This window comes from Anopheles merus, chromosome 3R, assembly GCF_017562075.2.
Source record: "Anopheles merus strain MAF chromosome 3R, AmerM5.1, whole genome shotgun sequence".
Lineage (NCBI taxonomy): Eukaryota > Metazoa > Arthropoda > Insecta > Diptera > Culicidae > Anopheles > Anopheles merus.
In genome coordinates this window covers 49,987,008-50,003,907 of record NC_054084.1, presented here as the reverse complement: position 1 = coordinate 50,003,907, position 16,900 = coordinate 49,987,008, and the positions used below count along the sequence as shown (strand labels likewise).

At 36.4% G+C, this 16,900-nt stretch overlaps 1 protein-coding gene across 1 annotated transcript; it reads right to left on the bottom strand.

The window, feature by feature from the left end:
• Window positions 1-1,660: 1,660 nt before the first annotated feature.
• On the bottom strand, window positions 1,661-6,376 carry LOC121597636. Its single transcript, XM_041923527.1, has 2 exons — window positions 6,292-6,376; window positions 1,661-3,712 (listed from the first exon to the last, which is right to left on the bottom strand). Exons 1-2 carry the CDS (start codon window positions 6,313-6,315, stop codon window positions 2,318-2,320), a joined length of 1,419 nt encoding a protein of 472 aa, XP_041779461.1. The 5' UTR covers window positions 6,316-6,376; the 3' UTR covers window positions 1,661-2,317.
• Between the last annotated feature and the right edge of the window lie 10,524 nt (window positions 6,377-16,900).

The window sequence follows — 16,900 nt, the reverse complement described above, 5'->3', positions numbered from 1 at the left end:
GCGTCCTGAATAAAAAAACTTATATTTCGATATATTGTTCGTTTCTTTGCCTCATACTATTCAGCTGTGTGGTAGGATACGTTTACAATATCTGTAAAGATTAACGCAATCATCAAACTGCGGACAACGTTGTACAGTTACACAGAAAATGAGTAAAGACAAGACACAATATTTTTCTTTTATTAATAGTTTAATTCACTTTTTGGACATTAAACCACTGCTTTCGTTAGATTAACCGTCAAGGATGGCTGCTTACATGGCAGTTTGTCATTCAATTAGTGTCAGAAAAATGGCTAACTCTGATCAAATGAAGGAACGAGGCCTCCCACACATTTTGTAACCTTCAAAAATGGGTAGGATAGGTTATGCATAAGTCAAAGATACGATTTTCGCTATCATGCTCCAATCATTTAACTCTCCCGCCTTTAGTGCCTCTCTGACCGCTTGAAGTGCAATTGAAACAACATAAATGCATTAATATGAAAGGAAGTCACCAGTAGATTGATAATAATAAATTTAATTCACGTCTACGTAGTGTTTGTACAGCGTAAATAATTAAAAAGCTAGATGGACGAATACTTTTTGCGCGCCCCTTAAACGACTTTTTTTAGTTTTTTATGTATTTTGGTTGCTATTGCACTATTTAAATGTTTATTTTTTAGTAAAACGTGTGTATTGATGGTCCCTTTATCAACCTCATCATTACTTTTATCGCCCCATACGTATTGCGGCCATAATTCGCCCTTTTCTGTAAAATATTCAGCTAGACGAATACTTTTTGGACTGACTGTATGTACTCAAAACTGTAAATGTTCATGCATCTGCAACCATATTGCATTGAGCTTTCAGGTGTTCAGTGGAGTGGACACCATACGCGGTTACACGAATGTAGCCGTTTAGTTTGCGTCCTGAATAAAAAAACTTATATTTCGATATATTGTTCGTTTCTTTGCCTCATACTATTCAGCTGTGTGGTAGGATACGTTTACAATATCTGTAAAGATTAACGCAATCATCAAACTGCGGACAACGTTGTACAGTTACACAGAAAATGAGTAAAGACAAGACACAACATTTTTCTTTTTTTAATAGTTTAATTCACTTTTTGGACATTAAACCACTGCTTTCGTTAGATTAACCGTCAAGGATGGCTGCTTACATGGCAGTTTGTCATTCAATTAGTGTCAGAAAAATGGCCTAACTCTGATCAAATGAAGGAACGAGGCCTCCCACACATTTTGTAACCTTCAAAAATGGGTAGGATAGGTTATGCATAAGTCAAAGATACGATTTTCGCTATCATGCTCCAATCATTTAACTCTCCCGCCTTTAGTGCCTCTCTGACCGCTTGAAGTGCAATTGAAACAACATAAATGCATTAATATGAAAGGAAGTCACCAGTAGATTGATAATAATAAATTTAATTCACGTCTACGTAGTGTTTGTACAGCGTAAATAATTAAAAAGCTAGATGGACGAATACTTTTTGCGCGCCCCTTAAACGACTTTTTTTTAGTTTTTTATGTATTTTGGTTGCTATTGCACTATTTAAATGTTTATTTTTTAGTAAAACGTGTGTATTGATGGTCCCTTTATCAAACCTCATCATTACTTTTATCGCCCCATACGTATTGCGGCCATAATTCGCCCTTTTCTGTAAAATATTCAGCTAGACGAATACTTTTTGGACTGACTGTATGTACTCAAAACTGTAAATGTTCATGCATCTGCAACCATATTGCATTGAGCTTTCAGGTGTTCAGTGGAGTGGACACCATACGCGGTTACACGAATGTAGCCGTTTAGTTTGCGTCCTGAATAAAAAAACTTATATTTCGATATATTGTTCGTTTCTTTGCCTCATACTATTCAGCTGTGTGGTAGGATACGTTTACAATATCTGTAAAGATTAACGCAATCATCAAACTGCGGACAACGTTGTACAGTTACACAGAAAATGAGTAAAGACAAGACACAATATTTTTCTTTTTTTAATAGTTTAATTCACGTTTAACAGTATCACAACATTACTTCAGGCATTCGTAAGATAACAGCTGTAGACAAACAATTTAACAAGTATTGTTCTACACTGCTAGAGTGTATGTTCGAGATGTTTTACTAAAATGGCAAAGATCGATAATAAATCAAACTCAACGTTTTTGTGGCTCTTTGATCGCAGAATATACCTATCGCATATTACTACATGGTGTTGATTTAAAAAAATTAAATATACGGAAGTAATATTCTAATCTACAAATTATTTGACTTTTTGTTTGGAATAGCTTAACTGGCAAACCGTTCGTAGCTGTATGAGTAATTAAGAAGGAAACCGAAAATCAGATTTGTGCTCTGTGCTGTCCGTCTTCACGACGGCTGGAGTAATATTTGCGGACACTGCTGGTAGCTGATCTTCTACAGCCTTCGATTGGGCGGTTCCTACTTCACTGCGTTTGAATAAAATCTTAGGATTTGATCCATCATTTCGGTCCCAACCGTGCTCAACTTCTTCGTGATGATGATGGTCATGATGATCGGGCGAGGGAAACCATTCCGATATCCATACCGGTTTCCAGATCTTTTTCCAAGCAGGCAACCAAATTTCCTTCCAATCTGGTACCCATGTTTGTTTCCATGCTTCCTTCCATTCCAGTTTCTTATCCGGCACCCAAACTAGCTTTTTGCTGGGCTTCCAAATTTGCACCCAGGCGGCCTTCCAGGCGAGCTTTTTCTCTGGTACCCAAATTTGCTTCTTTTCCGTTCGCCAGATTTGTTTCCAAGCTTCTTTCCAGCCAAGCTTTTTGTCCTCTACCCATACCTGTTTTTTGGCCGGATGCCAAATCTGCTTCCAAGCCGCCTTCCATTCCAATTTTTTCTCGGTTCTCCAGATTTGCTTCTGTTCGGTTTTCCAAATCTTCTTCCATCCAGATTTCCACACAAGCTTCTTCTTCCACAGATCGTGGCTGGTGTATTCCCAGCCATCATGATCTTTACCGAGATATTTTTCACCTGGAACGCCAACTTTTATCCATTCTGGGTACCAGTACTGTTTCCACGCGGGGACATGTACTTCCTTCCAGTCTGGTACCTGTATTTCCTTCCATACTGGCTTCCAAATCTGTTTCCATGCGGGTACTTGTATTTCCTTCCAAGCGGGAACTTTAATCGGCACCCAGATAGGTTTCCAAATTTTTTTCCAATCCGGCACCTGTATTTCCTTCCACGCCGGAACTTGTATCTCGTTCCACACCGGTTTCCAGATCTGCTTCCATGCGGGAATCTGAATATCTTTCCATATAGGTATTTCCGTCGGAACCCAGATAGGTTTCCAAATCTTTTTCCAATCCGGTTTCCAAATTTGTTTTTTGCCAGGTTTCCATATCTTTTTCCAACCCTCTTTCCAGATCAGTTTCTTTTTCCAGTAGCCTGGATCATGGTGATCTTCATGATGATGGTGATCTTCATAGTGGTGATGGTGGTCTTCGTGTTCGTGTTCGAGCAATGTTTCATGTTGCAACAATGGCAATGGTTCAGCAATGTGGTGTTGATGCTCATCAAACGCTATAGGTGCAACCGGGGCTGGGTAATCATAGCCGACACGCTTTTGCAGTGTTTCTGGTACGTTAATGTTGTGGGTTTCTTCCGCCTTCTGATCGATAATGGCTTTCGTGTGGATAACGATAGCCTGGAACTGAATTATCAGGATGATAGTCACCTGAAATATTGTAAAAAAAAAACATTATTTTTGTTTATTTATCAAATTTATGTTTCTAGAAGTTTTTCAAAATACATCAACAAGCATTTGATATAACTGATGAATGGTTCAAAAGCTCATAGAATATGTTGATTACAAACTTTAGACTTTAGAAGTTTCATATACTATAAGTTCATTGTCGTTATGGTATAATCTAAGCATGTTTTCTTCGTGTGCCTATCATTTACTATTAGTTATGCCATCAGCAGAAGAAAGTGGTGGTTGTAGCACGATTATATTGTTGCCATTGATGTGACAACAAGCGCCGAATGCGGATGCATGTGATTGCGCGTTGCTGATGCATGAGATCATGCATTTTTAATTAGCATAGATCTGCAAAGTTCACATCAATGAAATAAAAATCAAAACATGCTTTTCAATAAGTTTTTTTGTTTACATAATGGTTTGCTGTACAAACTGCCGTCGTAACAAGAAAGGGACTAAAGCATTATATCATTGATATGACGATGTATGTGTGTGTGTTTTTTTTGCCTCGAAGTATTTAGACCTTTTTTCTATTAATTTTTAGTCTTTTCTCGCAAATGATATTGCAAATTTAAAAAAAGAAGCATAAACCAGAAAAGCAGAAGTAAACATGTTAAACATGCACGTTTAAAGTCTTCTGAGCACATAAGTTTAAAAACAAATTTTTGCTTAAGCATGAATTCCTTTGAATGTGGATTTCATATAAATGTATAGGTATGAATGTTAAAATAACATAATTTCTTAAAGAAAATTTTATTTCCTACAAAATTTACGCAAAGCTTCAAAGACCGGCATGTAACACTGCGGTTCCGTATCGTGCCAATTCATAAACCGCATCGTAAATGAATAGTGTGGTTGTAAGCAGAAACGTTAGCCGTCATGGAATTCATCAAACAAAAACTCAAACCATGCCCCCTTGTCGATGTGGGCTTAGACATCAAAGCACCTTGCAGCATGTTTTGGAGTGTTAAGTTGTGCTTGCGTCCGCAGAAGCGTGCCGTCATTTATCGTCATCAATGCTGCACATCGTTCAGCTGTGAACAATAGATCCCTCACCAAAGAAGTGTGACTTGATGACTTCAGCTATATCGGTTCCGACACTGTAGTGAATGAACACACAAACTGCATGGGATACGTTTATGGGTCGATGGGTTGTAGCGCCCGTAATGTCTTTTGAAAGTAGTGAAAGGCTATACCCGTTGATTTGTTTGAGGAATCGGAAGAGAGCAATTGTTTATGTTGGTGGATCATGCAAGATGAAAAGGCATGGAACATGTGAGAACTCTTTACATAATTTGTAGATCACCGAGAGATAATGCGTTAGCTGTTCCGGTATTGAAGCTGAATGATGTAACATAAATGCGTGCGGGTTGGTACAATCGCACAAATCATCAAGTTAAAGCTCAATATCACAAACATGCAAATACTGTGATTTTGTGTGAGCTTAAAACCTAAAACCTTTGGTAGCCCGTTCTGTGTGATTTTATAGAGAAACTGCTGGAATGCCCTTTACATTTTTTGTTGTAAAATCTTTAAATTGGAAATTGTTTGATCCGATCCCGTTTCGTAGTCTACGAAAAGAATAGCTGTAATGTTTAATTCATAAGTGTATTGAACAAACTCAATAAAAAAAATCTTAGTAATTAACTAGCGCAAATGTCGGTGTTTTACTTTGTTGCTATGAACACATTAGCAGTGGTGAATTTTACAATGAACATAATCATATCACTGCCAATGACCAATGTTTTATCCTTTAACGACGTCACTAGTGATTTGTTAAGTTTCAAAACAAAAATTTAAGTGTCAATATTAAAAAAAATATCTTCGGCATAGAATTTCTGCATTATTTCCAATTATCAATCAATTATAAATCAATAAATAAGTGTGAAAAAATAATGTAGTGCCATTTTAAGCAAAAGCCGTTGGTATTTTCGTCTTTAACAACATAAAACGCAAAATTTGCATACAATTTGGTTTACATTGTGAAGAAGTGTCCCAAAATCATCACATTTGCATACAGAACTTGAAAGAATTATTAATAAAAGATCAATAATCTAATATCATTACTATAATATCTAATATCTAATACACAATTACAATTACGACGATACTTAGTTTGTTCTCGTAAAAAAAATTCCGCATTTGAAAAAAAAAATCATCAAACCAAAGTTAAGTAAGTTTTTCACTGCCGCGCGTAGTTAATCATATCACTGTTATTTCTGTGTTAACAAATCTATTTGAACATTTGTGAATGACTAGACTGTTGTTTACACTTTCACTAGGCTTGGTGCTGAACCAGCTGGCGAATTTGTGTAGGTTGTAGATTTACACAAAACATTCGTTCACTCAAACAAATATATGACACCGTGTTTCAAGCCAAATGTCACACAAAGCCGAAAATGAACTTATCACGCACTCAACATCTATGTACTTCAACCCGCTAATTGTATTGTGTCATTTGGTCCAATTCACTTTCGATAGGTATACTGCTGAGCTTTCACGGCGATAGTAATGGATTCAGTGGATTAACAGAATTTAAAAAAAAATACACTAACCACTGCGTTCCATCGGGATTTCATCTTTCCCGAAGAAGACGATTGATGCGGTGGAAGTCCTCTCCTAAGAGACGCTGGAAACTGACTGACGATTGTTTACATCCGCCAGATCGTTTAATATATATAAACAATCGGTCACCCCTCCGGAAAGCACGCAAACGTCGTGGGAGAAATGGTGCAAAACAACCACATTACCGGCTGTCTGAGTTGGGGTGATCTCAGCCTCATGGAAGTGTGGTAGGGATTGAGTAATTTTGGCGCGCACTCATCCGCCCCAGTGCTGCGACATTGGGTCGTGCGCAACGAAAGAGCTTTCGTTCATCAAGCCATGTGCCTTTGATTGTGTCTGTTGCTATAACTGGTGGGGATTCAAAACCAAATTATGTACAGTATTTTCGCATATATGTTCGATTATTCTACGACTCACATGGCCCTCCATTTCTCCGGAAACGCAGGTTCGGCAAGTCCAGGTTCAAGGGAGAAAACATTTTTTGTTTGTTTGAAATAAGAACGATAAAATTATTTAAGTCTAAACTTTAAATATTGTTTACAGCAGTAATGGTCCATGTCTGCCTTATTGTTTAAAATGTATTCATAATTTAAATCGAATACAAAACGTTGTTAGTTTTATTTTCTTTTAAACTACATTTGATTTTTAATATGTCAATGGTAATAAATTTGTTTAATGATCTTACTGTAATGCCATTACAGTGGCCTAAGGCAAGCCAAGACTGCAAAGCAGATATAGTGCCGAATATGTAAGTAAATAATGCCATTACATATTGTTATTATAAGATATAAATAAATAAAAAGTTATATGATTTTTCTTATGAATATTTGAATTGGAAATTGTGCTTGCTATAATAGTTATTTATTACATTTTCTATTTAAGGAGCTATGACGTTTCACTTTCATTTTCAACCAACCACTGAACAAGCTTCACATACATTACAAACACAGTTTAAAATTCTCATCCGTGAGATGACTCTCTGGGGCAAACACTTCCACTATGAAACGAACTGAACTGTGTCAGCCCCAACATTTCCACCTTTCTTTCCATTCGCTTTATGTATTTTCTTCTCGAAGCTTTAGGTAGTACCGGTATCGGAACAAGGTTGTCCCGGGTACCCATATGTACAGATTCCCACTCGCCGTTTGCGTAATCGATTCGCGACTTTTTCTACCACAGATACTTATTATATCATCGGGGCGTCGTCAACGATCGAAACACACTGATCCAGACAACTGCACAGGACTGACTAGTTCAGACGCCATCGTCAGGTATGATGGCCAAGTAGGGAATGGAGCACTGACCACTCTATGGGGATGAAAAGTGGTTTGCGCCGTCGTCAGTGACGCAGTCCTTGTTCCGTGCAGCTGTTTTCCTCTTTCTTCTGGTATGTCAATAACACGATGGCGAAGAAATGGCGCCTCAAGGCCATTATTAGACGATTGTTACGATTGTGATTGTTTTTTTTTCTTTTCCTTTTTTCTTTGCCGTGCATTGTCATGTGCTTTGCATGTGGTATTTTAACAAAAATATAGTGCCATAGAATTAATATCATTCAACGCAAGAATTTCTGTTTTAACAAAATACTATGTACCATAGGGTTAAAAATATGGTATTTTTTAAATTATAAAGAATAAGAAAGTAACAAGTAAACTATTATTTTCATTAGCAGTATCGATTATACCGTATTACTTATTTTGAGCACTATTCCCTTGATTAAATATTTAAATAATAATTAGCCATACGATATAATTATTGGAGAAGTGGTGTTATATCCAATATTTGATGATCTCAGAAGCCTAGCAAGCTTGATAGGCTCCACGACAGTGAGATCGTCATACAGTCCGTATAGTTTGTCGCTGTAGCGGTTCCTCCATTGTCATTACACACACACGCAGACAAATATCCTTCTGTGCATTTTCCTCTCGAACTTCCTCTCGATTAAGAGGGTTTCGTCAGATCTAGACAGTGTCTGTGTATTAGGTTTCGAGGTTTCGAAGTTTCTCCTAAGTTCGAGTTCAAAAATCGAAATTGGATCAAGTAGTAGAGTTCTATTAATTCTATTCGTTTAGATTCCAAAATTGATTGAAGTCAGTATTCTCGCTATTGCAGCAGAAAACATTTTGACGCAAAATTTGAGGGACCAATGTTAAAAACAGAGATATTCCAATAAATTAGAATAGATCAGTTTTTTGATTATCTATCAAGAAATTTCCTTAGGAATCCACTGAGGAAATAGCAATCAACAAACATTGACTCGAATCGAGTAAAAGAACGGAATTAGCCTGATAGTCCCAGTTTCGAACGTAGAAATTGGTTGCTTGTGGAAACCGGCTTCCTCAGGATATAGATACCAGGATACCAGTCTTTGCGCGTAACTCAGCTTCCATTATGTCACCGGTTCTGAACTTTGACCTGACATAGATAAGATCCTGGTCTACGTCAAAAGTGCGTTTACCTATCCGTACGTCACACCTACTTATTTCTAGATATGTTAGCAGCCTCGCTAGTAGTGACACCTTTATTTTGGTGCATCATTCGCAGACCCAGGAAGGTAGCAAAAGGCCCTGAAAGTGTTTCATCCACCTTCATCGGGCATGTGACGCTGGTCATAATCATTCTAACTAGCCTTATCAGCTATGCTATCATATGCAGCTTTGTAAACTATAAAGGGATCTCTGCCATCTTCGCCAAGATTTGCCGCATGGTGAGGATCTGGTCAGTGGATCATTTTCCGCTATGGAATCCTGACTGATACTTTCCGACATGAAGACGTGAACGTTTCGTGAATATGTGCTTAATCTAATAAAAGACCACTTGATTGCTTGTAATGAACTATTAGAAAGGACATAAGATAAATACTGGAGAGATAACAACAATCAATGGCAAACGGGTTTCTAGCGTTTATGAGATGCGATAAGCATGTGAATATGGGTGACGTAGTCGCCATGTAAAATAGGAATGTTAGATTTACATGCAGCATGTAGTCAAGTATGCTTTCTTTCATGAACGTAGGTTAGGTTACGCTACCCCAAAACGTGATCTATCTAGTTTGGATAGCTATAAAAAAGCAATTGCGGCTTCAACTACGGTTTGCATGAAAATGAATTACATTGGATGTGATTAACAGTTCAATATGGAAAGTATTCATAATCAATGTCGTTAATGCAGCGCCAGTTAGCTGTGCATTTAGTAAGTGATTGAGGGCCTTAGCCTTGTTCCGATTTCAATTGTACACCATTACGTGATTTTTACAATGGAAAATACAATCAATGACGTTATGCAGAGCTTTTTTTCTTTGACAGGTCTCTTGCACTTTTAATGAATGAAATATTAGACGTGACTGACTTGTTGAACGATATTGTATTCAAGATTGAAATTATTTTTGGCTGAATTTTTAGTAAATGGACTTATTTTGCATGCATAAATATATGGCAGTGTAACTATTTAATTTGATAACCCAGTTTAAACATTTGAGCAGTTCTGAATGGCGGAACGATGCAATTATAAACAATATGTAACGGAACAATGTTGTCAGGAACAGGGCTTATATCGAGGCACCATGCAGCTTACTTGCAATCAAAACTATTGAATAACGTCGTGTGAACCAGATGATGTGAATACAACCTAATTGAACTGGAGCTGGTTTGCATCAATATTCCACATGTTGATCATTGGGAATTGATGTTGAACTAATGCACTGCATTTTGTTACGTGTTCACCGCAAAAGAAAAACAAAGAATAATGGTAGGAAAACTCCCAAAAAGGGTAGACCTGCATGTGCGGTCTGTAGCAATGTAGCAAGTTTTGAATTTTTCGTTTAGTAGCTTGTCAGTAAGTAAGTTGGTCAGTCAAGTCTTTATAACTGATATAAATTTGTAAAACGAATTTAAACGGTTAAATTTGTATATCCCCTAAGAAATATATGTATAAAAAATTAATATATGTTTTGCATGAAAGTTGACTGATTTCAATTACCATTAACGCAGTCCAAATTTGAATTGATGGTATGCATGATGGTATATGGTATGCATTACACGAATCAACTCGACCGTCGTGGGTGCAAGCCTCGTATGGACCATCATTTTGGTAGCAAGGACTTGGCTTTTCGATTGCGCGATATTAAATAAGGTAAACATGATGCATGATGCGCGGTAATAGACAGCGATATTAACTAAGTTACCAAAAACAAGAAGCTGCATTGATTAACTATAAATAATCTGAAGGTATTAAACTCTAAACTTGGGTGATAATCTTTATGTTTATTCATTATTTATTTTGGACTTCGTTCAGCTCTTTCTAACATTGATTGCAGTTAACAATTCAATAGTAAATTTATTCGATCAGTTTGTTCCATTATTTAAAACAACACAAAAACCACCCTGGTTCAATTCAACTCTTGGAAACTTGCAGGCGCAGAAAATTGCTCCTACGAAAGTTTTCACGAAACCGATCCAGTTTCAACAGCCGCAATTTTATCAGTGCTGCTCGACTATACAAAACATACAATCGAATGGCTTATGCTTCCTATGTGAAAAATATTCAAATAAGATTTCGAACAGATCCCACGAGTTATTGGAAATTTGTCTACTATCAACGAAACATCAACGGCCGCCTACCCTCTACAATGCATCTGCTTGACGTTCCCGTCACGGGTGACCAAGAATAATGTCAAGCCTTTGCTGATCACTTCGGTTCCATATTCTCGGATGTTGCTGAATCAGTACTTAATATTACATCAGCTCTTAGCGAGATTCCCGATTCTGTGGACGTGCGTTTATTGTCAGTTGAGGAAGCTGAGTTGGCTTCTGCTATAAATGAGCTGAAGCTTTCGTATGCTGCTGGACCTGACCAAATTCCCAGCACCGTAATCACTGTAGGGATGCGCTTACCCCTATTCTGACCTTCATTATTAGCAAGTCTCTGCAGACGAAAAGCTTCTAGCTCGTTTGGAAATCGTCCTGGATGTTACCAGTACACAAACAATTGGACAGAAAAAATATTGCAAATTATCGGAGAATTTTCATGTGTTGAAACAAGATCTGCGAAACTGTTGTGTTACATTTGCTACATGGATTTAAGCAAGTTATATCATTTAACCAACATGGTTGTTTGCCAAATCGATCAATAGAAACGAACCTCGTTTGCTTTACAAATGATTACAAATGAACTACTATGGATAAAGGCAAACAAGGCGATTGTATTTATACCGATTTTCATGCAGCTTTCGACTCCATTAATCATCCTCTACTTATTGCGAAACTGCTGAAATATGACGTCAGTTGTGACAGTTGTGAGTTGTGAAATCGGATCATCACACTCACAAGATTTTTTTTACTGTTCAGGTGTTTATTTTAGGAAGTATTTTAGTGCCACTTTTTAAAATTTTTATTAATGACATAGTCAACTTTATTTCCGGAACAATACATTTTAGAGACATTGCTTACGAGAAGAGAAGACAGAGAAGATTGCTTACGATTGCAGAATGCCATAAATAGTTTCAAATCATGATGTAACATCAACTGCATGAGTGTGAACGTCAATAATTGTTGTGCAGTATCCTTCAGTAGAAAAAATCTCCAATATCATTTCCTTATGAAATATCTGATCTCATTATCCCTCGCACTACTCGATCACGAGATCGTGGCGTTATTTTAGACAGCAAGCTAACTTGGCAAAGTCATCATGAAAGTCTAGTTACCAAAGCTCAGCTCTACTTAGGTTATGTTACACGTGTATCCAAAAAATTTACCGACCCATTTTGTCTAAAATCACTATATTGTGCATTAATCCGCCAAGTTGAGTTTGCGTTGAGTTTGAGTTTGGTTTATAGTTTAGTTGAGTTTGCGAGTATAGTTTGGTCACCTACTCCACAAAACAGAATAGATAGAATAGAAGCCATCCAAAACAAATTCACTAAAATAAAGTTTTATAGACTACCTTGGTCCAACAGTGTGGAATGCCCATCATATAAGGTTTTTATGTTTATTGTTTGGACTGGAAACGCTGCAGCAAACAAGGAGGACGGCTCAGTGTTTATTTTTTCATAAGGTAATAATGGACTAGTTGACGCCCCGTTTCTCCTAGCTAGGATTACCTTTACCGCTCCCGAGAGAATGATGAGGCCCAGAAATTTTGTAACTGCTGATTTTCGTTCCAAAGTCTTGCACGAATGACCCAATTATACAAATGATTAATACTTATAATTCACTTATTAACCAAATAGACTGGAATATTACAATGAACCAGGAATTATTTAAGTACAATCTCCGTTAGGTAAGCACTTATTTTTCGTATTTTTTTCATTTGTTCGGTAAATTGTTGGTTTGTTTCGAGCTTTAATGTGTCAATGTTATGTTCGATTTTGATTTAGATATATAATTGTTCAATTGTACAAATTGTACAAAAATACAATTGTTAAATTCAATATATTTTATGTCAAGCTCCAATCAGTAATAGAATTAAAATTAAGTAGAAATGTTTATTTCTTGTAGTATATTTCACACATACGTTATGTAAACGTTTTTTTTTTTTGTAGAAAGGTTAAAGAACGAGTGAATAAAGAATCAGGAGTGTTATGCAATATAGCTCTAAACATGGCACAAAGTATACAGACCCGTGCACATAGTATCGATAGTACATTCATAACTGGTTAGCTTTTCTTCGGGATCGTGCAAATGACATCGTGAGTAAATGGCATCGAAAGACGGAAGTTTCGTAGTAGAAGAAACATGAATTGCAACACACATTTACAGACATAAAAAAATGTCCGTAAATACATCGTGGAGATGCATCATGTTAACTCGGAAGCTTGGGTTACTGAGCTCGTTACCAATGATTCGTGACATTTCTACCGAAGGGCTAGAGACATCGTACGTATCCAACTGTTAAATTTCATCCGCCACCAGATTCTTTAAAAGGAGCGGAAAATGTATCTCTACAAAAAACACTTTCACTTCGGCTGGTACCAACATGAAGTCGAGCCAAGTGTTAGAAAAGCACGGCTTTATGCGGCGTAAGTGTGATAGATGACACAGCATCTAGAGGACCTTGCAGATTGTGCTGTTACGAAATTGCCCTTGCTTCCTGCTCGAGTATATTTTACCTATCGTTATCATTGGTGAAAGAGGGAGAGACGCCTAAGAATGTTTCCGGTGTTAATTGATCCGCAAACTGTATTGAAACAAAGGTGCCACACTTGCAGGTCTACTCCTTAATCTTCTTTCCTTTAAAAAAACTGGGTCACGAGGAATATTAACGTATGCAGTCCGTTACATAATATCGTCACCCACATTCAACAATACTATCCAATTTCTTATTTCTCTTCATCTCGTTCGTAATGCGAACATCGGTAGCCGTACTTTCTCCGTTTAGTGTGACCAAGCAATAATGGGTTGAGCTGTAGAGGCATTGCAGAAAATAAAAATCAACACAGCCTGATGGATGTACTTGGACAGCGGGTTGTGTCAGTTTTTATTTGAATAAAATACTTTTTAATTTTGTAAGTAATGGTGAAAGTGTAAAAGAGCTAGAGTTCAAGTATATATATATATACTTGAACTCTAGCTCTTTTACACTTTCACCATTACTTACAAAATTAAAAAGTATATATATATATATATATATATATATATATATATATATATATATATATATATATATATATATATATATATATATATATATATTTAATGTTTTTTTATTGCCTGCTTTTTTCGTCCTATCTCAAGTAACTAAGTTATGCCGGTTTTATATAGGTTTCATATAGACTTTTTCTAGAAAAAATTTCAACCTACCTAACCAGATAGCAAATTGTTTGCCACGATTACATGGTCCGGATAGGAATAGAACTACATACGGTCTTGCAGGAGTCGGTGCGTCTAGCATTATACCACCATGTTGTCATATTAATTTTCTACTAGGGTGTGTTTCGTCTCGTGACACAGTCGTCAACTCGTAGGACTTTAAAACATGCCCGTCATGGGTTCAAGACCTGAATGGACCGTGCCCTGATGCGTTTGACTGACTATCCTGCTATGGGTCATTAAAGTCTATTAACGCTTGTTCGTGTTATAAGTAATGGTTGAAATAATTAGCATAAATTAAAATCACCTGTAATTATTTTTATGAATAACCAATTGGTCGATGTAGACACCTTGAGATGAGTAATAACTAAGACGTTATAGTTATTCTATTGAATGGTAGATATTAATCATGGTGTTGACATGCTTCATTAAGGCATTAATCCATGATCATGTATAAGCAAAGATTGTGCCCTTGACATTGGAAGACGTTTAATGCATCGGATGAGAAAAACATAACTCGTTTAGCAGTGACATGATTAACTCCATAATAATCAACCAAGACCTAGTAACTTGTTTTGTTGAAATATAACGTTTTAAAACATTGATATCATGCTCAAGCAACAAAATTATTTTCTCGCTCTGTCTGGTTTGAGGAACTGTTAAAAACGATTTAGATAAAACGAATAAACATCTAAATTTTGACTGCTGTGGTGAGGTTGGGGTGAGGGGTGGTGTGGAGGGGAAAATTGGTTGATATTACAAAGATTGTTGTTTCACTATTTGAAACTATGTCACTATGTGAAAAATGACGTCTTCTTCCCTAACATTACATTTTAAAATCCATGTTCAAAACTTAAATTTTTTTACCTTTATTAAAAATGAACTAATTATTGATATTTTTTAGCCAAATGGGAACTATCAATAATTAGTTCATTTTTAATAAAAATTTCGCAGATATTTTGTTTTACCAATGCTTCTGTATTCTGTCTGGATGCGGGTTTTACCTGGAAGTAAACGGGTCATGTGTGAAGTCAGTTCGGTTTTTCTCTATCTGATTAGGAAGCTCGTGAAACTCAGGTAATATGTAGAAGGGGGACACGAGCAAAATTATTGACAGGATCGGATTGTACAAGTTTTTTTCTTCCAACGACTGTGTGGCTACGTAATATATATTGAATTCGTTCCTTTCGGAAAGTTTGTACGAGGACTATGAAGAGAACGCCGTTCGGCGGAGAGCCTGCCATCTTTATGGGATAGTGTAGATAGGATAAGCTGCGAAGTAAAACAAGTTTTTGGAAAACCATTACTTAATGGGTTCACTTTACTACATAGCCACCAACTAGGTGCACACACAGCGATAGCAGCCAGCCGGTTCGTCGATACGCATAGTTGTACTGTCCGATGACTTTCGCGACTATGTGTTGATGCGAAACTTTTAGATGACATAGCAGTTACTTCCAGGTTGATGCACAAGGAACGGAATGAAAACCTCATATATTCGAAAATAAGCAAAGGAAATCGAAAGACAGTGAGAAATAAAGCGGACGCTATTGCGGCCAGTGGCACTGGTTCATTTCCTTCACATCCTAAAACTATTGTTCACATAGTATTCACAGTGGCTAATCAGTCAAATGATATATTTAATCACAAAATCCTGATATTTTTTTGAATTTTTTCTTATATTTTGATTACCTTTGTATGGAACTGTCATTCCTCAACAGTACGGATAAATGGACAGCCGGATAAAAGGTACCCGGATAAACGGCGCTCCACTGTATTCAAATTAAAGTTCAAATTTATATGAACTTTAATCTTAGAATGAGATACCGATTAAATATCGAAAATTATGACTGAATGTGAGAAAATCATTATCTGATAATTTTGTGATAAATAATTTTTTTTTTAAAGTAAAATGGCTTTTAATCTCCGATTGTCCAAATCCACATCCAACGTCCACAACCTCAACACCCTGTAATAATTAGTTGTTAAGCGATTATGACTGTATACATACCCATTGTGTTGGTGTATTGCGGATTGCAGACATTTTGGCTCAAGCAATCCTTTCCTTGATATTTTCAATCCAAGAAAAAATTCAATCCAAATCTTTTTAATCCATGAAAAAAGAAAATATACACATTTTGTGGCATCTGCATCAAAAAGTGTTTTTTTTTACAAAACACTAGTTTGGCCCGATTTTTTCTGTCAGAAAAAATCTTGCATTACATGACGTGCTCTATTTCTATCCTGTCCGAATCGAAGTAATAAAAATATCATCCAGTTGCGTGGTACTAGTACTAATAACACGAAGCCTATAAAGTCCACCATCACCGAGTTGGACGATACGCAAAAATAATAAATCAAAATCATTACATATTAAAACAATTAATGATGTTCACTTAGAAAGAGTGGCAAGCTCCCAAATATATAAAAAAGAAGATGATATGTCCACCTCTTACCCAACACAGGTTTGCGAAGGTCGGACGAATTTTTTACGATAATTTTATTTTAATAGGTAGAAAAAGATGAATATAAAGATGATTTGAAATTATCTGGCGTTTTCATACGTTAATACAATACATTTTTAAATGTAATTTAAGCTTCTTCTTCATGTAATACAAATAGCTTAAGTGTTTATATTGAATGAAATATACATACATACATACAATGAGCCTTAGGGCTGACATTCGCTTCTGGAATGTTTAGTTTACTCTTCAATGATATGTTGCTCTTGTTCTAAAAATTAATATTATTCTCTTTTTATAAATTATGCAACTATACCGTTCCTCCTGATTAA

Bases quoted from the DNA above. Each gene is read 5' to 3' on its own strand.
- LOC121597636 (XM_041923527.1), bottom strand. From the start codon at position 6,315: ATGAAATCCCGATGGAACGCAGTG. The intron at 3,713-6,291 runs GTTAGTGTATTT...ACAATATTTCAG, and splicing joins AATCCCGATGGAACGCAGTG to GTGACTATCATCCTGATAAT.